General features: G+C 54.3%; 1 protein-coding gene across 3 annotated transcripts in view; it reads left to right on the top strand.

Moving 5' to 3' along the window:
• Nucleotides 1–23,072, top strand: part of MIGA2 (mitoguardin 2) — a 28,085-nt gene extending 5,013 nt beyond the window's left edge. For all 3 annotated transcript variants that reach the window (XM_032635458.1, XM_032635456.1, XM_032635459.1), the window contains exons 4-16: nucleotides 670–782; nucleotides 1,709–1,826; nucleotides 2,253–2,362; nucleotides 6,477–6,594; nucleotides 7,517–7,617; nucleotides 8,218–8,333; nucleotides 9,283–9,355; nucleotides 9,509–9,595; nucleotides 18,597–18,695; nucleotides 18,936–19,070; nucleotides 19,839–19,892; nucleotides 20,825–20,941; nucleotides 21,160–23,072. In XM_032635458.1, coding sequence (XP_032491349.1) covers nucleotides 670–782; nucleotides 1,709–1,826; nucleotides 2,253–2,362; nucleotides 6,477–6,594; nucleotides 7,517–7,617; nucleotides 8,218–8,333; nucleotides 9,283–9,355; nucleotides 9,509–9,595; nucleotides 18,597–18,695; nucleotides 18,936–19,070; nucleotides 19,839–19,892; nucleotides 20,825–20,941; nucleotides 21,160–21,366 — 1,448 coding nt within the window. In that variant the 3' untranslated portion in view covers nucleotides 21,367–23,072. The remainder of the gene's footprint in view (nucleotides 1–669; nucleotides 783–1,708; nucleotides 1,827–2,252; nucleotides 2,363–6,476; nucleotides 6,595–7,516; nucleotides 7,618–8,217; nucleotides 8,334–9,282; nucleotides 9,356–9,508; nucleotides 9,596–18,596; nucleotides 18,696–18,935; nucleotides 19,071–19,838; nucleotides 19,893–20,824; nucleotides 20,942–21,159) is intronic.
• The last annotated feature ends 1,152 nt before the right edge of the window (nucleotides 23,073–24,224 follow it).

Genomic DNA, 24,224 nt, shown 5'->3' with positions numbered 1-24,224 from the left:
GCGTCACCAGGGAAGCCCGACAATGACTTTTAATTATGAATTATCATTGCAAAAGGGAAGTTTTTGTCTTTTCAATTGGACAGAGAAGTTTGTAGACCAGTCTAGAACAAGACCACGAGACATGCTGGCACAGCTGGCTTTCCATTCTGCGTTGGCCCCACTGGAAGCCTGGAGTCGTTTCTGGACTAACTTCTTGCTTGCCTACTTTGTACCAGCACCATCTCTGGTTCCACCTTATTTTGCCTTCCCTACTTTTCTCACTTAAAAGAACCAAACCAAAACAAAACTATGTCTTTTGAAAAGTTGGTACCTCAAATCCTTTTTCGAAGGAGGAGAATTCCAGATCAGTCAGTCAGTCAACAACACAGGGGAAGCTGAGTCAGGAGGGAGAAGTGGCTGGGCCTCATTCTCAGGCTTAACCCAGCAGATCCAGGCCCCTCCGGGCCAGGCCCTGCGCCGTGTAACAGGGGTACAGAAGTGAGCAGGACAAGGGGCAGGGGCCCAGCCCTCTGCTGCTAGGTGCACGCCCTGGGGGTGCTCTGCGGTCACCCTGACTTAGAAGGTCAGGGCAGACTCCCAGGTGAAGACGGGGAGAGGGATCCGGAGCGGGCAGCAGCCGTGCGAAGGCTGGGTGGGAAGCTGGCGTGACCCCTCTCCTGTTCCTCACAGGCTACTCCAGCCGGAGGGTCCAGAGCCCCAGTAGCAAGAGCAACGACACTCTGAGCGGCATCTCCTCCATCGAGCCCAGCAAGCACTCAGGCTCCTCCCACAGCTTGGCCTCGGTGAGGGTAGCAGGGTGCCTGTCACGGCCTTGGGGCTCCGGTCTCTGCCCTCGGGGGCTTCTGGGCTGGTAGGAAGATGGGAGAAGAGGTTCCACCCATTCATTCGTTGGTTCATTCACTCATCCATCCGTGCAGACTTCCAGAGATTGTCAGTGATCACTGCGTGCCGGGCACTGGTGCGGGAAAGGTGGATAAATGCGGAAGAGAAGCTGTGATCTCTTGGGGAAGATACTTACCCATGAAAGTGCACTCATTCATTCATTCATTCATTCATCAGACACTGAGCGGGCACCGGCTTTATGTCAGAGACTACTAGGCGCTGAGGATAGATAAGACAAAGAAGTTCATTTTCTCTTGGGGAACGGCTTTGGCTCATTCACTCGTCTAGTTGTTCATTCATCCAGCGAGCGCTGAGCCCCAGCTCTGAGCCGGCCACTGCCCTGGGGACCCAGGCATGAGCGGGAGCTGGCTCTGCTCCCGCCTGGGAGGCGGGTGGCTGCTCGTGTGGGAGAGATGCGTGGGTGAGAGCCGGGCCCTGCCAGCCCGTATGTAATGGGTGCACGTTGCGTCCTCCCTATCTCACTTGTAGTGTAGCCCCGGAGCAGGGAGGGGGTCATGCCTTTCGGGAGTGGAGCTCGGGGTGGGTTTCGTAGGAGGCTGCAGCTTCCTCGGTTGGGCATCGGCCTCAGTGTTTCCTCCTGCTTTGGCCATTTCTGTGACCCGTCCCCAGGCGCTTGGAGTGGACGGAAGCAGGCTGTGCCGAGGGCTTGCCACTGCGGCGCGGGGCTGTTTTCAGGGCTGGTATTGCAGAGGGCACGTGGCGTGTGGTGAGGGGTGGGGTGGGGGGTGGGGGCTCAGGGGTCCCGCAAAGGGTCCGGGAAGGCCTCATCCCTTATTCTCGGGTTCTTGCGCTACTTGGCACCCAGATGGTAGTGGTGAACTCATCCAGCCCCGTGGCTGCATGCTCGGGGCCGTGGGACACCAGAGGGATGGAGGAGTCCGTGACTACCAGCAGCGGCAATGCTGAGAGCCTCTACATGCAAGGTACGGGCCAGGAGGCCGGCCTTGGGCACCCCCTGCCCAGCGCTCGCCCCACCCCCGCGGCCGGGGCAGGGTAGTGGGGAGCGTGGCCTCCTCCCGGGAGCCTGGGCTGGGTTTTCTGGGTGCTGCTTTCAACCAGTTCCAAAACCACCCACCCCAGATCCCCGGCTCAATGGTTTCCAGCCATTTCTGGACTGGGCAAAGTCTCCAGGAACAGATCTGGTCTGAATGAAGACCTGCAAGCTAGCCAGCCCTGAAAAAGGGGTCAGGACCTGGTCCACACGGTCCTGGCTGTTCCCATCCTTCCGGGCTCTCCTGCCTCCTCGCTCTTCTGAGCTCCCTCTTGAGCGACGTGGTGGGGGGCACGGCTGCTCTCCCTCTGCTGGGGGCCTGACACCCTTCTCTCCCGTCTCCCCTGCCCACACTCAGGCATGGAGCTATTTGAGGAAGCTCTGCAGAAGTGGGAGCAGGCGCTGAGCGTGGGGCAGAGGGGGGACGGCCTCCGGAACCCCGAGACCGCTTCAGAGGCGCTGTCCGAGGTAGGCAGTCCTCCCCCGGGTCTCTCCTACCCCCGGCCACCGAGAAGACTGGTGGTGTGGCTGGTGGGGGGTCACGCTTGGGAGGCGTCTAGCAGCGCTGCCTTCTGCCAGCCCATCACGTCCTCCTGGATGGGAGCTTCCGCTTGACCAGGATGTTGACCCAGCTAAGTAAGAAAGTTCACGTAAGGTGCATTAGCCCATGCCTGGTACTTGGTAATTACTCAGTAAACCACACTGGTGATTACAGCCTGATCTTGACTACATAAAGAAAATAAGGGGGGCTTCCCTGGTGACGCAGTGGTTAAGAATCTGCCTGCCAATGCAGGGGATACGGGTTCGAGTCCTGGTCTATGAAGACCCGACATGCTGCAGAGCAACTAAGCCTACGTGCCGCAACTACTGAGCCTGCGCGCCACTACTACTGAGCTCGTGTGCCACAACTACTGAGCCTGCGCGCCACTACTACTGAGCTCGTGTGCCACAACTACTGAGCCTGCGCTCTAGAGCCCATGTTGCCACCACTACTGAAGCCTGCGTGTCTAGAGCCTGCGCTCCACAAGAGAAGCCCCCTCTCACTGCAACTAGAGAAAGCCCGCGTGCAACAACGAAGACCCAACACAGCCAAAAAAAAAAAAAAAATGGGGACTTCCCTGGCGTTCCAGTGGGTAAGACCCCACACTTCCACCGCAGGGGGCATGGGTTTGATCCTTGGTCAGGGAACTAAGATCCCGCATGCCCCTTGGCAAAAAAAAAAAAGCATTCTTGAAGGGCTGGAGGGAAATAGCCTGTGTTCATAGTTGATTGGGTCACACAGCTTTTGTCTTGTCTTTTCTTTATACGGTTTTTTTTTTTTTTGGCACAGTCCATGTTTTCTATAAGTGAATATTTATCTCAGTATCAGAAAAGAGAGATAAAGTGGAAAAGCCAAAATAAAATTTTTTTTGTGCAAAACACACTAAATATATGTCCTAGGATGAATTGTTTTGTAATAGTTTTTGTAAGTGCCCATCAGTAGGGGTCTGGAATACCAGGCAGCCTTTATGGTGGCGCAGTGGTTAAGAATCTGCCTGCCTGGTGGCGCAGTGGTTAAGAATCTGCCTGCCAACGCAGGGGATACGGGTTTGTGCCCTGGTCCAGGAAGATCCCACATGCCACGGAGCAACTAAGCCCATGCGCCACAACTACTGAGCCTGCGCTCTAGAGCCCACGAACCACAACTACTGAGCCCGTGTGCTGCAACTACTGAAGCCCGCAGGCCTAGAGCCCGTGCACTACAACGAAGAGTAGTCCCCACTCGCTGCAACTAGAGAAAGCCCGTGTGCAGCAACGAAGACCCAACGCAGCCCCCCGCCCCCCCCCAAAAAAAATAAATAGAAAAAAAGGAGGGACTTCTCTGGCGGTCCAGTGGTTAAGACTCCGTGCTTCCAATGCAAGGGGCGGGGGTGTGATCCCTGTTTGGGGAACTAAGATCCCACAAGTCGCGTGGTGAGGCAAAGAAGAAAAATAAAAGGCTGAAGGAAAGCTGTAGGGGCTGTTAGGTTGTCTTCTCCACTATATTTTATGAAGTGAAAAAAGCAAGATATAGAATGTGTATAGTGACCCATATCTACATTTTTTTCTATTGAGATGTAGTTGATGTGTAGCATTATGTAAGTTACAGGTATATAACATAGTGATTCATGACCCATGTGTACGTTTTATTTATTTATTTTTATTGAAGTATAGTTGGTTTACAATGTTGTACTAATTTCTGCTGATGTGTACATTTTTAAAAAGACATCCATCCTTGCCTACATATGCCTGTTGGTAACTGCTGGTGTGTATGTGCACTTTTATTTCCCTCTGGACAGATAACACAAGAGATTTTTTTTTTTAATATTTATTTATTTATTTATTTTTATATCTTTGGCTGCATCAGGTCTTAGTTGTGGCATGTGGGATCTTTTGTTGTGGCACTCGGGCTTCTCTCTAGTTGTGGCTCGAGGGCTCAGTAGTTGTGGCGTCGTGGGCTTAGTTGCCCCGCAGCATGTGGGATCTTAGTTCCCTGACCAGGGATTGAACCCGTGTCCCCTGCATTGGAAGGTGGATTCTTAACCACTGAACCACCAGGGAAGTCCCCACAGGAGATTGTTAACAGTGATCTATGAGGAGAGGGTCTGCAGGGAAAGGAGGAGAAGGCTTTTCTTGTACTTTTTTGGTCGATGTTTTTTCTCATTCTGGGGGTTGTCTTTACACTTTCCTTTTGTTTTGGCTGCACCTCACGGCTTGCAGGATCTTCGTTCCCCAACCAGGGATCGAACCCGTGCCACCTGCATTGGAAGCGCAGAGTCCTAACCACTGGATGGCCATGGAATTCCCAATCTTTTCACTTTCTTGATGGTGTCCTTTGAAGAACAAAGGTTTTTAATTTTGATGAAGTTCAGTGTATCTAATTTTTCTTTTGTCACTTGTGTCGTATGTAGGAAACCATTCTCTAACCCAAGGTGGCTTCCCAGAGAAAGAGCTGGCAGATCTGCCAAAGCTACAAGGCTCTGCTGGCCACACTGAGCAGCATTACTAAGCAAGATGGCCAGCAGGTCTGGGGTCCCATGGGCTCCGCCAGGCTCTAGCTGGGTGCACTGGGCCACATAACCTCCTTGAGTTTTCTCTGTGAAGCGGGGTCATGGCAATCCCTGCCTCAAGGAAGCCCTGAGGCTGAACAGCGAGTTGCCTGTCCAGGGCTAGCGCTCAGTGAAAGGCAGCCATTACAATCTTACTGTCCCCCTCTGAGTGCTTCCGCCTCTTTCTCCCAGTGGCCTGAGGCCCAACTTGGCCCTTGTCTCTTCCCCAGGGTCTGGTTACATGTACTTGCAGGATCTGGCAGCCTCTGTGGAAAACAGGGTCAGGCCTGCCCATGCCTGGCCCCCTGGACTAGAAGCTCCTGGGTTCAAAGGAGCAGTGCCCCCATCTTCACACACCCTGGTGTGGAGGCCAAGGGCAGCGAGGAGGTCACTGAGGCCACAGGCTGTGGTGCCAGCGGTGCGATGCCTTCCCAAGTGCACACGGTTAATAGGAACAGTGGGGTTGAACCCAGCTCTTTCTGGGCTCCTAACTGCCCTCTGATTATAATAGCCAGCACTTACAGGCCATCACCATGGGCCAGTCTTGTAGGAAGTACTTTATATACCTTATTTCATTCACATTTTCCCTAAAATCCTAGGAAGTAGGTTCTCTTACTTCAGCTGACAGATAAGAAAACCGGGGCTCAGAATAAGGGAGTTATTTACTCAGGGTCACACAACTCGGAACTGGTGGCGCCAAGGTCTGGACCAGGTCTGCTCAGGTCTAGAGCAGTGCTGTTCAGTAGGAGGTCATGTATCTTATTTAAAATTTTCTGGAGACCACATTAAAAAGCAAAAGGAAATGGGTGAAATGACTTTTTAAATTTTATTTATTTAGTTTTGGCTGCGTTGGGTCTTCATTGCTGTGCACTGGCTTTCTCTAGTTGCAGCGAGCAGGGGCTACTCTTCGTTGCGGTGCACGGGCTCTAGGCGCGCAGGCTTCAGTAGTTGTGGCACGTGAGCTCAGTAGTTGTGGCTCGTGGGCTCTAGAGCGCAGGCTCAGTAGTTGTGGCGCATGGGCTTCGTTGCTCCGTGGCATGTGGGATCTTCCTGGACCGGGGTTCGAACACGTGTCCCCTGCATTGGCAGGCGGCTTCTTAACTACTGCGCCACCAGGGAAGCCCTGAAATGACTTAATAATATATTTTCTATAGTCTGGTATATCCAAAATATTGTCATTTCAACATGTAATCAAGATGAAAAATCACTGAGGTATTTCATGTTCTTGTAGTCTTGGGGGTTTTTTTGCGGGGGGATACTAAGTGTTTGAAATTGGTGTGTATTTATGCTTATGGCCCATGTCAGGTGGGACTGGCCGAGTCTCAAGTGTGCACTGGCCATGCGTTGCCGGTGGCTCCTGTGTGGGGCAGCTCAGTCCAGACCTGTGCTTGCTGCTGGGCCTCAGAGCTGTCCCCTGTTTCCCTGGGGGCTGGGCCCCCATCATGGTGAAGGAAGGGGCCGTTGGCGTGGGGAGCTTGGGGGGCCTGGGTTGACCGTCATTGTTTTACCCACAGCCAGAGTCACAGCGAAGGGAGTTTGCGGAGAAGCTGGAGTCCCTGCTGCACCGGGCCTACCACCTGCAGGAGGAGTTCGGGTCCACTTTTCCGGCCGACAACATGCTGCTGGACCTCGGTGAGCGGGGCCGGGGCGAATGATCCCCAGGGCCCACGACCTCATCCGATCAGTGCCTCCCTGCACAGACGGGGAAACTGAGGCCCCACAGGCAGGAACAGAATTGGAATGAGGCCCCGGGAGTCCCTGGCCGGTGTGCCTTGCCCCATCCCCTTGGGAGCGGGCTTTTGGGGCTTGTATGTCAACATCTCCCCTGCTGGCTGTTCCAGGTGTTTGGTTTGAGCCCTGTTCTGCGGGCACCGGGTGGGCGGAGGGTGGCTCATTGAGGTCAAGGGGTGTGACATCACTGAGATGGAATGAAGTTATTCAGCCAAGCAGCCAATGTTCTCCTAGTGCCTGCTGCGTGCCAGACCCCGTGTGGTGACTGTGACCCCCCCAGGGCCCTTCCCTGGGGGCTGTCCGCCCCCAGGGGGGAACATCAGACTACTGAGTGTCGGGCTCCCTGGCTCTTCCAGTGGTGGCACAGGCCCAGTGAGGGCTGGCCAGGGTGACACATCTTCCACTTCTGTCCCCATCCGAGCAGTCCCCACTTCCTCTGGCCTCCCCGTGTGACAGAGAAGGCTGGTGGGGCATTCAGGCTGTGAACCTTTCCCAAGTCCCCTTGAGTGTCCAGACCCCTCGCCCTTGAGCGGGTGGGATGGAAGTGCTGAGTGAGGGGCCCTTTGGCATCAGAGGCTGTTTCAGCTTGTCAGAGAGGGGGAGCAACTTGCCCAGGGCCACACAGCACAGCACAGCCTGCCCTCAGAGCTCAGGGCCCACAGTCCTCAGGGTCAGGCGGTGCGGACGTGGCACAGAAAATAGGAGCTTTGCTACCATCGGCGTCATTCGTCCAGAATCGGGCGTTGGGAGGCTTGGTGTACGTTTAGCTCGATCGGTGATTTCAGGAGTCTCAGCTCAGCCCCTCCCTTCCCTCTCTGCCCAGAGCGGACCCTCATGCTGCCCCTGACCGAGGGCTCGCTGCATCTGCGGGCGGACCATGAGGACAGCCTGACCTCGGAGGATTCCTTCTTCTCCGCCACTGAGGTTGGCGTGGGTTGGGGGGATGGCTGCGGGGAGAGGGGTGAAGGCCGGGGCTCCCGCGCGGCTCCTTGGTGGGCGAGCACTGGGTTGTGGGAAAGTGAAGGCATTTCCTCTGATGGGAGCAGAATCTGGAGGTCGCCAGTGCTGCTCCCGGGGGACTCTTCAGTGTTTGCTGGAATGGGGAAGCCTGAGAAACCAGGGGTCGTAGGTCCTATGAGTGAGGGCAGGGGTCCCCGTCCCCAGCAGCTCCAGCCCACGCCGGCCTCTCCCTTCTCCAGACCGAGTGCTCATTGCTTGGTTAGTTTCCTGCCATGGCCACGTGTGCCAGGCGGCTGTCCTTTCCTGGGATGGGAGGACACGGGTGTGTGTCCAGTAGATGGTCCCTTTCGGAAGGGCACCCGGTGATGGGGATGCTGAGAGCCAGAGTAGAACTCAAACCCGGGCCTCTGCCCTCAGCCAGCATTCCTGCTGACGTTCCCTCTGAAGCGTTGGCCCCTAGGGCGTACTCCGCCAGAAGTCCCCTGGGCAGGTGCCCTTGACCCACCCCAAGGCTCCGCCCCCGCCTGCCAATGCTGCTGACACAGGCCTCCACCCTCCCCCCAGCTCTTTGAGTCCCTGCAGGTTGGAGATTACCCGAGCCCACTCTCCAGGCCTGCCGCCGCCTACGAGGAGGCCCTGCAGCTGGTGAAGGAGGGCAGAGTGCCCTGCCGGACCCTCAGGTGAGCATGGGAGGGAAGGAGGCAGGTGTGGGGGGGGGCTGTCCCCTTGGAGGAGGCTGGGGAAGCCAGCAGGGCTTGGTGGGGACCCAGCTGAGCCAGGCTGAGGGTGGGATGGTCTGGCCGTGGCTCCTGCCCCAGCTTCGGAGACCCTAGGATGGCCCCGGTACAAGACAGGCAGGTCTAGGGTTGACGATGACAATAACTAATTAATATAAGTAATTAAAATAACAATCATTCGTACATGTTCTAAGGGGTCCAGTCATGGAAGCACCGTGGGCGCTGTCCCTAAGCCCTGTGTTCTGACACACTACTTTAAGGAGCCGTCCAGAAGCCAGGCTTTGGAGACAGACAGACCCCACGGTTGTCTCCAGGTCTTGCTACTTTGTGGCGTGTGGCCCTGGACAAGTCTCCTGACTTCTCTTAGCCTCAGTCTTCTCCTGTGTGGTATATTGACGGCTCTTATCCACCTTAAATTAATTGTTCTGTATGATGGTCATGAGTCCAGATTTAAGTATGTGTGTTTAAGTTCACTGACTGAAAATGGCCAAAGGCCCCAGCTGAAGCCTTGGGATTTGGATAAAGTGCCCAGATCAGGGCACCTCTAGCTGCCCCAGAAAGCCCTGCCCTGGCCTTGGGAGCAATTTGGCCATTTTGGTCCTTTGCTAGAGAGGGTCCTTTGCTGGTTGGGGCCTAAAGGAGGCCGGGGTCAGCCCGATCCCCAGTGACCACACCTGCCAGGGGCGCCCAGTGCCATCGAGGCAGCCCGTCCTCAGGGAGCATCCTGTCAGCCCCTTCCTCGGGTTTGGGGGAGACTGAGGCCTAGAGGGGGGCAGCCACCTGCCAGAGGTCACACTACCAGGTGGAGGCAGGGCCACCCAGGGCTCCGCCCTGACCCCACGGGGGGTCGCTGGCTGGGGCCCAGGTGCTGTGACTCTGCGCTTCCCCTCAGGACAGAACTGCTGGGCTGCTACAGTGACCAGGACTTTCTGGCCAAGCTGCATTGTGTGCGGCAAGCCTTCGAGGTGGGTGCGGTCCGGGGCGCGATGGGGGGATGGGGGCAGTCAAGCAGGCTCCTCTACGCGGATGGCCACCTGCCCAGCGCACGGTGTTGCCCTGTCTGCGGCTTGGGGGGGCCGCCAGCCTGTCAGCTCACCGCCTCCCTCCTCACCCCTTAGGGCCTCCTGGAGGACAAGAGTCACCAGTATTTCTTCGGGGAGGTTGGCCGGCAGATGGTGACGGGCCTGATGACCAAGGCTGAGAAGGTAGCAGGGAGTGGGGGGCTCTCTTTTCGGCTCTTCTTCCCCCTGCATTGTTTGTTTTTTTTATCTTTCTAACTTTTATTTAATTCTGTTAAAAAAAAGAAAAGAAAAAGAAAAAACCCAATCTAAAAGCGAGCTGACGAGCTCTCACTTCATCCTGCAGGCCACAGGAGAGCAGGGAAAGGGTTGGATGTTTTTGCTCCCTGTGCTAATTCTGAAAAGTACGGATCTGTCTTGCCTCTTATTTCTGATTACAGCATGACACAGTTTTACAAAGTTCGCCGATTATGAGACGCAAACCGTACAGGGTCTCCGGGAACCCCACTTGCCAGGGGAAACCGCTGTGCACAATCTGATATATGTCCTCCTACTCGGTTCCATAGACTCTAACCTTTGAACATTGTAATTTAACTTCCAGAGCTTGGTTTGTGTTCTGCGGGCTGTTCTGCAGCTTTATTTTGTTCTGTAAGAGTCCATCTCGTCCATCTTTCCGTGTCAGTAGACGGACAGGTTGTGTGGTATCGTGTCAGGCGGGTCGGCTCTGGTTAGTCTGGTCCTCCCAGGGATGGACATTTGGGTTGTGTCTGACTTTTCCGGAATCACAGACACCGCTATTGTACTCCGTCTGTTTATAATCAGTCCTCTTTCGGTACCGGTGGGATTTTCTGTGGGGCAAAGCCCAGGTGTGGTAAGGCCGCGTCTTGGGCACAGACGTTTCCAAGGCTGGCAGATCTTGCCCGTTTACCCTCCGAAACGCCTTAACAACTTGAGCCCCTCTCAGCAGTATAAGGCTGTGTCTCCTTACATCTTGGCCAATACCGGATATCAGTACAGGCATACCTCGTTTCGTTGTGTGTGTTTTGGCTTCATTGTGCTTCGCAGTGTTTTACAAGTTGAAGGTTTGTGGCCACCCTGTGTCGAGTAGGTCCGTTGGTGCCGTTTTTCCAATAGCATTGGCTCACTTCATGTCTCTCACATTCTGGTAATTCTTGCCGTTTTTCAAACTTTTTAATCACTATTGTATTTGTTATGGTGATCAGTGATCTTTGATGTTACTGTTGTAATTTTTTTTTGTTATTAATTTTTATTGCAGTGTGGTTGCTTTACGGTGTTATGTTAGCCTCCACTGCACAACAAAATGAATCAGCCAGGGCTTCCCTGGTGGCAGTGGTTGAGAGTCCGCCTGCTGATGCAGGGGACACGAGTTCGTGCCCCAGTCTGGGAAGATCCCACATGCTGCAGAGCGGCTGGGCCCGTGAGCCATGGCCGCTGAGCCTGCTCGTCCGGAGCCTGTGCTCCGCAACGGGAGAGGCCACAACAGTGAGAGGCCCGTGTACTGCAAAAAAAAAAAAAAAAAAAAGAATCAGCCATACACAGACAGATATCCCCTCCCTTTTGGACTTCCCTCCCATTTAGGTCACCACAGTGCCTTAGGTAGAGTTCCCTGTGCTATGCAGTATGTTCCCATCAGTTGTCTATTTTATACTTAGTATCAATAATGTATATGTGTCAATCCCAGTCTCCCAATTCCTCCCACCCCACCCCTTTCCCCCTTGGTATCCATACATTTGTTCTCTACATCTGTGTCTCTATTTCTGCTTTGCAAATAAGATCATCTATACCATTTTTCTAGATTCCACATATTTGCATTATTATATGATATTTGCTTTTCTCTTTCGGACTTACTTCACTCTGTATGACACTCTCTAGGTCCATCCACGTCCATTGTAATTGTTTTGGGGTGCCACAAACCGCACCCATACAAGACAGCGAACTTAATCAATAAATGTTGGGTGTGTTCTGACTGCTCCACCGACTGGCTTTCCCCTGTCTCTCTCCCTCTCCTTGGCCTCCTACTCCCTGAGACACCACAGTATTGAAATTAGGCCAGTTCATAACCCTACAGTGACCTCTAAGTTTTCAAATAAAAGGAAGAGTCACATGTCTCGCACTTTAAATCAAAAGCTAGAAATGGTTAAGCTTAGTGAGGAGGGCATGTTGAAAGCTGAGACAGGCCAAAAGCTAGGCCTCTTGTGCCAAACAGTTAGCCAAGCTGTGAACACAGAGGAAAAGTTTTGAAGGCGATTAAGTGAACACGTGACAGTGAACATGAATGATAAGAAGGCAAAACAGCCTTATTGCTGATACAGAGAAGGTTCGAGTGGCCTGAATAGAAGATCAAACCAGCCACAACGTTCCCTTAGACCAAAGCCTCATCCAGAGCAAGGCCCTAACTCTCCTCAATTCTGTGAAGGCTGAGAGAGACGAGGAAGCTGCAGAAGGAAAGTTTGAAGCTGACAGAGGTTGGCTCATGAGGCTTAAGGAGAGAAGCCATGTCATAACATAAAAGTACAAGGTGAAACAGTTAAGTGTGGATGAGTTAATCAAGGTACTACACTAAACAACAGATCTTCAGTGTAGACGAACTAGCCTTCTGTTGGAAGAAGGTATCATCTAGGACTTTCATTGCTCCAGTGGAGAAGTCAATGCCTGGCTTCAAAAGACAGCCTGGGGCTTCCCTGGTGGCTCAGTGGTTGAGAGTCCGCCTGCCGATGCAGGGGACGCGGGTTCGTGCCCCGGTCCGGGAGGATCCCACATGCCGCGGAGTGGCTGGGCCCGTGAGCCATGGCCACTGAGCCTGTGTGTCCGGAGCCTGTGCTCCGCAACGGGAGAGGCCACAACAGTGAGAGGCCCGCGTAGCGCAAAAAAAAAAAAAAAAAAAAAATAATGCTAAATCTACCCTGACTGTTCTCTATAAATGGAACAGCAAAGCCTGGATGACAGCACATCTGTTTACAACACGGTTTACTGTTGAGACCCACTGCTCAGGAAAAAAGATTCCTTTTAAAATATTACTGCTCATTGACAATGCACCTGGTCACCCAAGGTGGATGGAGATGTACAACAAGATTCATGTTTTCATGCCTGCTAACACAACATCCGTTCTGTAGCCCATGGATCAAAGACTCATTTTTGACTCTCAAGTCTTATTATTTAAGAAATACCTTTTGTAAGGTTACAGCTGCCATAGACATTGATTCTTCTGGTGGATCTGGGCAGAGTAAATTGAAAACCTTCTGGAAAGGATTCACCATTTCGGTTGCCATTAAGAACACTTGTGATTAGTGGGAAGAAGTCAAAATATCGACATTAACGAGAGTTTGGAAGAAGTTGATTTCAGCCCTCCTGGATGACTTTGAGGGGTTCAGGACTTCAGTGGAGGAGGTAATGGCATGTGTGGTGGAAATAGCAGGAGAACTAGAATGAGAAGTGGAGCCTGAAGATGTGACTGAATCTCTGCAACCTCATGATAAAACTTGAATGGATGAGGAATTGCTTCTTATGGATGAGCAAAGAAAGTGGTTTCTCAAGATGGAATCTACTCCTGGTGAAGATGCTGTGAAGATTGTTGAAATGACAACAAAGGATTTAGAATATTACATACACATAGTTGACGAAGCAGCAACAGGGTTTGAGGGTATTGACTCCCATTTTGAAAGAAGTTCTGTGTGTAAAATGCCATCAAACAGCATTGCACGCTACAGAGAAATCGTTTGTGAAAGGAAGAGTCAGTAGATGTGGCAAACTTCATTGTTGTCTTTATTTTTTTTTTTGTTTTTGTTTTTGTTTTTGTTTCTTGCGGTACGTGGGCCTCTCACGGTTGTGGCCTACTCCTGTTGCGGAGCACAGGCTCCGGACGCGCAGGCTCAGCGGCCATGGCTCACGGGCCCAGCCACTCCGCGGCATGTGGGATCCTCCCGGACCGGGGCATGAACCCGTGTCCCCTGCATCGGCAGGCGGACTCTCAACCGCTGTGCCACCAGGGAAGACCTCTTTTTCTTATTTTAAAATGATTTAATTAATTAATTTTTTTTGTTTGCGTTGGGTCTTTGTTGCTGTGTGCGGGCTTTTCTCTAGTTGTGAGCAGGGGCTACTCTTCATTGTGGTGTGCCGGCTTCTCATTGCGGTGGCTTCTCTTGTTGTGGAACACGGGCTCTCGGCGCGCGGGCTTCAGTAGTTGTGGAACACGGGCTCAGTAGTTGTGGCTTGCGGGCTCTAGATCGCAGGCTCAGTAGTTGTGGCGCACAGGCTTAGTTGCTCCGTGGCATGTGGGATCCTCCCGGAGCAGGGCTCAAACCCATGTCCCCTGCATTGGCAGGCGGAACCTTAACCACTGCGCCACCAGGGAAGCCCCACTGTTGTCTTATTTTTAAGAATTGCCGCAGCCATCCCAGCCTTCAGCAACTACCACCCTGATCAGTCAGCAGCCATCAACACGGAGGCAGGACCTTCCACCAACACAAAGATTATGACTCACCAATGGCTCAGATGATGGTTAGTGTTTTTTAGCAATAAAGCATTTTGGAATTAAGGTATGTACATTGTCTTATTAGACATAATGCTATTGCATACTTAATACACTACAGTATAGTATAAACATAACATTTATACACACTGGGAAACCAAAGAAATTCATGCAGCTTGCTTTATTGAGATATTCACTGTGTTGGGGTGGTCTGGAACCAGACCTGCAGTATCAACGAGGTCTGCCTGTAATTTTTTAAAAAAATATTTATGTATGTATGTATGTATGTATTTGGTTGCGCTGGGTCTTAGTTGCATCAGGCGGGCTCCTTAGTTGCGGCTCCAGGGCTCCTTAGTTGTGGCATGTGAATTCTTAGTTGCGGCATGCATGTGGGATCTAGTTCCCTGATCGGGGATTGAACCTGGACCCCCTGCATTGGGAGCGTGGAGTCTTAACCACTGCACCACCAGGGAAGTCCCTGTAATGTTTTTAATCTTTGTTTCATCCATTACTTTATGTTTCTTGGATTATTAACAAGGTTGCATACATTCTCATGTTTATTTGGCCACTTGTGTTTCTTTTTTTTTTTTGATGGGTTTGAGCAAAGCTCTTGAACCCGCCTCTTTCCTCTAGAGTCCTTCCTCCTCATGGGCTGGGCGTAATGTGAGGTAATGGTTCTGAAATGTCACCTCTGACACATCACCCAACTGCTTAAAACCCACCCTCGCTCCCACTGCCCTTGGTGTAAAGACCAAGCTCTTCTGCCCTGTGGCCTCAGGGCTTCTGGTGCTCACAGACTTCCTCCCTGATCTGGCCTCTGCAGATGCTGGCCGCTCAGCACCTGGAACGCTGTTCCTCAACTCTTTTTGTTGTCGTTAGTTACCTTGTTGTAAAATACGCACATAAGAGTATCAAAAGGTAGGATGTGGACTTCCCTGGTGGCACAGTGGTTAAGAATCTGCCTGCCAATGCAGAGGACACGGGTTTGAGCCCTGGCCCAGGAAGATCCCACATGCTGTGGAGCAACTAAGCCCGTGCACCACAACTACTGAGCCTGTGCTCTAGAGCCCACGAGACACAACTACCGAAGCCTGCGTGCCACAACTACTGAAGCCTACGCGCCTAGAGCTCATGCTCCGTGACAAGAGAAGCCACTGCAATGAAGAGCAGCCCCCGCTTGCTGCAACTAGAGAAAGCCCGCGTGCGGCAACGAGTGCCCAACGCAGCCAAAAATAAATAAATTTTTTTTAAAAAGTAGGATTTGGGCTTCCCTGGTGGTGCAGTGGTTGGGAGTCCGCCTGCCGATGCAGGGGACACGGGTTCGTGCCCCGGTCTGGGAAGATCCCACATGCCGTAGAGTGGCTGCGCCCGTGAGCCATGGCCGCTGAGCCTGTGCGTCCGGAGCCTGTGCTCTGCAACAGGAGAGGCCACAACAGTGAGAGGCCCACATAACGCAAAAAAAAAAAATAAAATAATAATAATGATAAATAAATAGTAGGATTTAATGAATGGAAAGATGAACCCCTGTGTACCAGCCCCCAGGGTAGAAGGTGGAACACATACCAGTATCCTGAAGTCCCTGTCCCACTCCCTCCTTCTCTTCCTTGGTCACCTGCCTTCTGAGTCCCAGCTCTTTCCCCAGGAGAACCTCACCTGCCTTGTCCCCTGGGTCCCGAGAGCCCTTGGGCTCATCCTGCCCCGTATGGCCCCATCACCCTGCATCCTCATGCCTACGAGGGCCAGAAGCCCCGCTCTCCTGGCACAGGTATGTGCCCAGCCCAGGGCCTGGCACAGGGCAGCTGCTCCATAAACGTGAATACTGTTGGCTCTCCGTATCCATGGGTTCCACATCCGCAGGTTCTGCATCTGTGGGTCCAACCAACCTCAGACTGAAAATACTAAAAAAAAAAAAAAAATCCAGAAAATTCCAAAAAGCGAAACTTGGATTTGCCATGCACCAGCAAATTATTTATTTAGCATTTACATTGTACTAGGTGTTATAAGTAATCTAGAGATGATTTAAGGTGCAGGGGAGGATGTGCTTAGGTTATATGCAAATACTGTGCCCTTTTATAAAAGGGATTTGAGCATCTAGATTTTGGTATCTGCATAGGTCCTGGACCTAATCTTTTGCAGATTCTGAGGGACAACTCATTATCCTCCCAGCAGCTGCCATTTACCGAGCAGCACAGCGAGCCTGGTGCTTCACTCACATTTCGTCACCTCCGGTAGCTCATTTAATCCTGATGTCTCCATCTGCTCGGCCGAAAAGGAAAGTGAGCCTGGGGAGGTAGAGGGGCTTGCCTGGTCACTAAGCAAGGTTAGGGTGGAGCCAGGATTTGAACCCCAGTCAGCCTGAGCCCAGCCATGCCCTTAGCCTGTTCTTTGTGGCCTCCCCAGGAGGGTGAAAGGACGAACAAGTGAAGAAGGGCAAGTGAGGCTACAGCAGGTGTCAGGGGCTTTAGTGGACGGCCGATTTCTGCGGCTGCTCCCAGAAGGGCCCGGAGGCTCGGCTTTTTTCTCTCTGGCCTCTGCACCACTACAGGACTTGGCTTGATTTTATTTATTTATTTATTATTTATTTGTTTGTTTATTGGCTGCGTTGGGTCTTCATTGCTGCATACGGGCTTCTCGTTGTAGTGGTTTCTCTTGTTGCGGAGCGCGGGCTTTAGGTGCGCAGGCTTCAGTAGTTGTGGCGTGTGGGCTCAGTCATTGTGGCTCGAAGGCTCAGTAGTTGTGGCTCAGGGGCTCTAGAGTACAGGCTCAGTAGCTCTGTGGCATGTCATGTGGGGTCTTCCCAGACCAGGGATTGAACCCCTGTCCCCTGCATTGGCAGGTGGATTCTTAACCGCTGCGCCACCAGGGAAGTCCTTGGCTTGATTTTGATTAAGAAATCAAGAAGAGGCTCGGCTGGCTATCTAGCAGCTCTTGAGCGCCAGACCCCACTCCCAGCCCTGGACTGAGCGGTAACTGACAGCCCTGTCAGGTTTTTCCAGGCAGCAGACCTGGGGTGGCCTCTGTCTGGGAAGACGCCAGCCCCTGCACACACCCAGGCTCTGGAATTGTGGAATCAGGCCGCCTCCTTGCTATGCCTGGGGCCAGACGTGAAGCCTCCCCAAGCCTCAGTCCCCTACTGTGTAGATGGGCGTGTCCTGGGGATGTCACGAGCTGATGCCAGTGGCCATCAAAAATGTCAGCAAGGGCCAGCCCACATCTTCAGCTTCGTTGTCAACTTTTACATATGAGGAAACTGAAGCTCGGGGAGGTTAAGGCACAGCCCAGGGTCATCCTAGCAGATTCTCTTTAAAACTTAATGAAAATAGTTTTTAAAAAGTTTATAAAAATGGGAGTTCCCTGGCGGCCTAGTGGTTAGGATTCCAGGCTTTCACTGCCATGGCCCGGGTTCAACACCCAGTCGGGGAACTAAGATCCTGCAAGCCGTGTGGCATGGCAAAAAAAAAAAAAAAAAAAAAAAAAAAAAAAAAAAAAGAAAAGATTATAAAAATGACTCATGCTGGGCTTCCCTGGTGGCGCAGCGGTTGAGAGTCCGCCTGCCGATGCAGGGGAACGCGGGTTCGTGCCCCGGTCCGGGAAGATCCTACATGCCGCGGAGCGGCTGGGCCCGTGAGCCATGGCCGCCGAGCCTGCGCGTCCGGAGCCTGTGCTCCGCAACGGGAGAGGCCACAACAGTGAGAGGCCCGCGTACCGCAAAAAAAAAAAAAAAGTAACAGGAAAGTCAAAATGTCAAAATCTCAGAGCATCAGAAAAAAAAAAAAAAGACTCAAGCTAATTGTAGAAAAAACTAAGATGATGCAAAAAGCAAGAAAAATTGTCCCCAACGCCACCCTGTTCACATCTTGGTGAACATCCATCCAATGCCTCCTCTGCCTGTGGTTCTTATAAATGGCATCAACCTGCCCCTGCTGCTCTGTGTCAGTTCCACTCTGCCAGGCTCTTGGGCACATCAATGATCTGAAGCCTCAGGATTCATATCTGTAAAATGGGCACAATATTGGACCATCCCTCATAGGACTGTATGAATTAAATGAGTTGATCCACGTTAGATCAGCCCTGGCACGTACTAGCTTTCCACGTCCGTGAATTACATCCGTGTCTGCAAACTTTGTCGTAAGCCCCAGCTAAGCCTCCCAGTCCCAGAGAGTGAAGAATTCCTCCTGTGTGCTGACCATCTCCGTTCCTGGCAGCATTAGTCCTATACACTATTTATTGCCTGATTGTGTTACACAAACGAGCTTATTGACTCCCCCAGAGTAGCCCCAAGTGTGGGGCTGTAGCTTCTCCCGTTTCACCAGTGAGGCCGATGATTGCGGAGATCTGAAACTTTGGCGGCTGGCTCGACCTCACACCCTTGCCCATCCTTCCAAAGTGAGTGCCTTCTGTGGCATGTGCACATCTTTTGGAAGGCGGTCGTTGCTCAGCAACGAGCTGGTGTGAGACATTGCTGGGCGCCCCTGGTGTTGCATCCCTCTGGGACGTGCCCTGGGCGCCGCAGAGGTGTGTGGAGGCGGGCACAGGACACTTCCTGTCCCATTCTCTCCATGAGTGCTACTCAGGGATTGGCCTTGGCCCAGCCTTGGTGTGTCCCTCTTGCACAGGCCAGCTTGCCCCTGTGGGTCCAGTCCAGCTGCGTCTTGGGGCCTCTCCCACGGCCAAAACAAGCTCTGCTTCTCCCCCCAGAGCCCCAAAGGCTTCCTGGAGAGCTACGAGGAGATGCTGAGCTACGCCCTGCGGCCGGAGACCTGGGCCACCACGCGGCTGGAGCTGGAGGGCCGAGGGGTGAGTTGTTTGTGCTGAGCCTCGGTGTCCTGGGGTTCCCCACACCTGAGCTCCTCGAACCGGGTGGAGGTGCCTATAGGAGCCCTGCCTTGATTCTGAGGCTCTGAGATGGCTCCATGGCTGCTAGAAGCCCGCATTCCTGCCCTGCCTGCCCCAGGCCCCTCCTCACACCGCCTGGTGTGCCTGCTCAGCCCGGTGTCCCCACCCGCTCTGCCCTCAGAGCACTGCTGCCCCCCGCAGGTGGTGTGCATGAGCTTCTTCGACATCGTGCTGGACTTCATCCTCATGGACGCCTTCGAGGACCTGGAAAACCCCCCGTCCTCGGTGCTTGCCGTCCTGAGGAACCGCTGGCTGTCAGACAGCTTCAAGGAGACGGTGCGTGGCCGCCCCACTCCCAGGCACACACACACTCACGTGACCCTACGCGTGCGCCTGGGCATCAAGGCTGGCTCCCCACCCATCAGGGAGCAGTCACGCCACTGGGATGCTGCCTGCCGCTGTGATCCAGGGCTGCTGGGCACACCAGCCCCCTGCCCTGGAGAACTTCCCACAGGATCCCCTTGCTCTCCTCTGACCAGTGTAGCACGGAGGGACGTGCACTTCCCTTCTGCACTGTGGTTTCACTTAGGCAGTCTACTCATTTCTGAGCTGCCATTCATTCTGTTCCATTTGAATGCATTAAATAAGTTAAAATACGGGGGGAAAAAAAGAAAAAAGAGGTACAGCAGGAGAGCATTGAGCACAGGGCCCCTGCAGGGCGGCCGTGCTGTGTGCCATGGGGGTGGTCTGGAGAGGGGTGGGGCTGGTCTTTTATAGGTGGTAACCATGGATCCCCACAATCACTGAGTGAGGTGGGGCTGCTGAGTCATGGCCATTTTACAGAGGAGGAATCTGAGGCCCAGAGAAGACTGGTGGCTAGTCCAGGGAGCCGCCCAGTAAGGGTTAGAGTCAGGATTCAGATTTAGGTGCGCCTGACTCGTAATTGAGGGCAGGGAGACGACGGAGCTCAGACAGCCGTCCCTATCTCCCTGCTTGGGGTGGGATGAGCTGGGGGTAAGGGCCTGGTTCTGGACTGGGGGTGGCTAGTGGCTGCCGGCCCGGCCTGTTAGTCTGACCCCCCGGGGGTTCCCATCTTTGATTTAGGCCCTGGCCACTGCTTGCTGGTCTGTCCTGAAAGCCAAGAGGAGGCTGCTGATGGTGAGTGAGCTGACAGGGCCCCTGGGGAGCGCCACGCGGGGGCCTTGGGTGTGGTGCCCAGCTCAGTTGACCCTGCATTTGGTGTGTGCTGGATCCTGGTCTAGGGGCAGGACGTGTGGGCTGGGCAGAGGAATGGGGCTCGTGCAGGGAGGTCTTACTGAGCCCCCAGGCCCTGCTGCACCTTTTGGCCTTTGTCACAGCACCGGCCACCTGTCCTGCCATTACTGCTCCCTTGACCAGGAGGGCCTCAAAGGCACACGTAGATCTGTTTCATCTTCCCACCCAGGGCTCAGCACAGAGCAGGCCACTGTGAAATGTCAAAAGCGGGGAAAGGGTGTCTTCAGAGGGAGGAAGGGCACGTGTAGAGCAGTGGTGGTTGGCTTGGTGGAGGCACCTCGGCGGGGCAGGATGCTCCCGGAGCGGGCAGAGCCTCCCTCCCGCCCATCGGGCTGCATCGTCTGCCCTCCCAGGCGGCGACCGGCTGCACTCTCCGGGCTGCTGCGATCCACTGTGCCCCTCTGCCAGCCCGGCTCTGCTGCCCAGCTCATACCAGCTGCCACTGCCACATGCTCTGGGCACTTCCTGTGCTGAGCGCACCCCGGGCCCCTCGTGCAGCCCTCACCACAGCCCCAAGGTTGCCCCTATTCTTCAGAGGTGAAAACCAGGGCTTCGAAAGCCCCGGTCATGGGAATTCCCTGGCGGTCCAGTGGTTAGGACTCGGCGCTTTCTCTGCCAGGGCCTTGGGTTCAGTCCCTAGTCGGGGAACTCCTGCGAGCCGCGTGGTGTGGCCAAAAAAACCCAAAAAGCCCCAGTCACCTGCCCGGCATCACCTAGCAAGGACAGTAATGAAGCCCCGGCTCTTAATACGACCCCAGGGCCTGGCTGCCTCACCCTGCCTGGGTCCCAGCCCTCAGCCTTGCCACCCTCCACAGGTGCCTGATGGCTTCATCTCCCATTTCTACTCCGTATCGGAGCACGTTAGCCCCGTCCTAGCCTTCGGCTTCCTCGGACCCAAGCCTCAGCTCTCTGAAGTCTGTGCTTTCTTTAAGGTAAACAGGGAGCTCCGTGTCTGAGAGCTTGTGCTCCTTCCACTGGGAGCCTGACCCGGGTGGGTCCAGAGGAAGCCCCGGGAGGGCAGGAGCTGAGGACAGAAGGGGCTGGGTCAGGGCTCCAGCGGTGAAGGAAGAGGCTTTGGGTGGCCCGGACGACCTCAGCGCGGGGGGTGCAGGGGCCCCGGCCCAGGCCCAACGCCCGCCCTCTCCCCCAGCACCAGATCGTGCAGTACCTGAGGGACATGTTCGACCTGGACAATGTGCGCTACACGTCGGTGCCGGCGCTGGCGGACGACATCCTCCAGCTGTCCCGGCGCCGCAGCGAGATCCTGCTCGGCTACCTGGGGGCGCCGGTGGCCAGCAGCATTGGCCTGAACGGTGTGCTGCCCCGAGATAATGGGCCCCCAGAGGAGCTGCAGTAGTGGTGGGTGTGGACCAGCAGGGGTGGCTGGCTGGTCCTCATTCACGTGGCTGATGGCAGAGAGAAGGCCTTGGGGTTGGCATTGGAGGCCTGGGTGTCTGGCCGTCAGCAGTGGCAGAGCCCAGGCCACGGTGGCCAAGGGTGCTCGCCCCTGACCTCGCCCCCACCCCAACCTCCATCACCTGGAATCCCCGAGGCCCAGGGGATAAACTTCCTCGGAGCGGCGTGGAGCCCCGAGGGGCCCGCCTCAGCTGTTCGTGGGAAAGCAGAGGCTGGACCAGTGGCCAGTGGGGCCTGAGGGGTTGTGAGGAGAATCAGGACAGGCAGAGATGGGATGCCCTGGGGGTGGGTGCCCAAAACCCCCTGCCACCCCAGGGCTGCTGAGTGGGGCTGGGAGGGTAGAGATGAAAAAGGGGGTGGCCGGGCGCTGCGGTGGAGGAACCTGGGCTGGACAGTTTCAGATCCAGGCATCTGCCCGGCCAGTCCTGACGGCCTGCTGCCACCCGAGAGAATGTGCTGCTCCAGAGATGGAGGGTGGGAGCCACAGAGTGTGGCCGGGGGGCACCTTGGTGGGCGGCGGGCCTGGGCCATCCAGAGGCGGGCCCGCTTTCTTTGCGCTCACGTCAGGGCGGGGACCAGGCCCTTGAACAAACCCAAGCACTGAACTGGGACAGCGTCCTCTGACATACCCTGGCCCTGCCAAAGGCCGTCACTTCTCCCACCTACCTCTGCCACCACCAAAGACGGAGGAGGTGGGGCTGGTCCCCTCGCCCCTGCCCTGCCCTCTGTGAGCCCGGAACTCCCCAGCTGGTGCTAGGCACTGAGCTGGAGGCTCTGACCACGGGTCACCAGGAGCAGGGCCCCTGGAGTGAGGGGGCCCAGGGGCCACATCAGGGGAGGTTAGAGGATGTAGGCGGCTGGACCAGCATCAGGACAAGAAACTTGCCTGGCACTTTGCCTTCAACTCGATGACAAATGCTCTCAAGCCGTGTAGAGCCCGCCTCCCCGCTGGTCCTGCAGAGGAAGGCCAGCCGGCATTTGTAGACTCACTTCTCTTACAGTGTTTTCATCTGAGGTGGGATGGGCTCTTTTATTTATTGCCTTAACACTTTATTTTGAGGTCGGCCCCTTTCCAGGTGGAGAGGCCTGCAAGAGAAACAGACTCCTGGTTCTCCACACTCTGGAGTTGGGACTGGCTCAGACGGGCGGTGGGGGGGCACCCTCCCCTGAATGGCAAAGGGGTCCGGGGCGGGAGGTGGTCTGGCCCTTGGGGGCGGGAAGGAGGGGGGATGGGAGAGGGCCCACTATCTCTGAGCCCAGTCCCTCCCCCACGTGGTCCCTCCTACCCACCAGACTGTAGGACCGCTGTACACTAACTGTGCTTCTGGCTCCAAACCCACCTCTCAGGAGTCGCTGCCCTGGACGGAGCAGCCTCCTGGGTGGGAAGGACCTGGGCAGCCCCTCCCTTCTGACATTCCGTTCATTTGCACTTCCCCGCGCTGTGAATGTAATCTTGGGCCTGGGCCCCCGGCTGCTCTGACTTGCTCCCAGAAATGCTCCCAGAAGTGGCATATTCATTTCGTCTTTGTTTACACGTCCATGCACTGCCTCTCGCACTTGATTTGTTGCAGCTTCCCACTTTTGTACGGTAGGGCGTGTGCACATTGACTCAGAGTCAAATAAATGATTTAATGATTTCCTTCCACACTGCCGTGCACGTGTGGCTGTTGCTTCCTGGGGGCCTGCTCTTTGGGGTGCAGTTTGGGGGAGGCTCCAGGAGGGCAAAGGTGGAAGGCAGCCTGGTGGGAGCTATGAGCCGCTCGGCAGCCTGCCAGGGCCACGTGTCCCTCGGGTGAAGGTGGGGAGGGTGCCACTGCAGCGCTTAAGGGCATAGATGTGGGTGGGGCAGCCTGGGAGTGGATCCTGCCCCGGCAGCATCTAGGTGAGGTCGCTTAGCTCAGGGGCCTCGATGTCAACAGCTCTTAAGATACAGGCAGGGGACCCGGCAGGGGTGCAGACTCAGCCTCTCAGTCACGGTAAATGGCTGAGTGGGTAAGAGCCAGAGGGGAGGGCTGGAGCAGGAATGCAGCAGATCTGAGCTTACCAGGTGTTCAGAAGTTTTCATGGGCGGTCAGACATCACAAAGTTTATTTGAAAGGTGCAGTAATCCCCTCTATGGGTGGGGGATACATTCCAAAACCCCCAGTGGAGGCCTGAAACCATAGGTAGTACTGAACGCTATATATTCTACGTTTTTTCCTATATACACATACCTATGATAAAGTTTATTTATTTATTTATTTATTTTTTGGCCACGCTGTGTGGCTTGCGGGATCTTAGTTCCCCCAACCAGGGACTGAACCCACACCCTCGGCAGTGAAAGCACGGAGTCCTAAGCACTGGACCGCCAGGGAATTCCTAAAGTTTAATTTCTATAAGTCAGGCACAGTAAGAGATCGATGACAAGAATAATGGGACAATTGTAACAGTATACTGTAATAACAGTTACGTGAATATGGTCTGTCTCAAAATATTGTACAAATTTAATGCCTTTTCCATCTCAACTAATCACATCACACACTGGCTGTAGCTTGCAGCTTGAGGTGCAACAGCAAAACTAGCACAAATTTCTTTTTCCTTCTTCATAATTTCATGGATAAGAGACTTGTTCTTACTGTAGATCTCAGCAACCTCAGTACGTGATTTTTTTCCTTTCCTAACTAAGTTGAAAACTTTCACTTAAAGGAAGCACCTGACAGCTTCTCTCTGTCATATCTGGATTGCCAGCATCGCTACTCTTGTGCTGGGTGACCATCTAGTAAAGTAAGGATTGCTCACACACAAGCACTGTGACACTGT

The sequence above is a fragment of the Phocoena sinus genome, chromosome 6, assembly GCF_008692025.1.
Source record: "Phocoena sinus isolate mPhoSin1 chromosome 6, mPhoSin1.pri, whole genome shotgun sequence".
In the NCBI taxonomy this organism is placed as follows: domain Eukaryota; kingdom Metazoa; phylum Chordata; class Mammalia; order Artiodactyla; family Phocoenidae; genus Phocoena; species Phocoena sinus.
The sequence above is the reverse complement of the archived record's forward strand: the minus strand, read 5'-3'. Positions and strand labels throughout refer to the sequence as shown.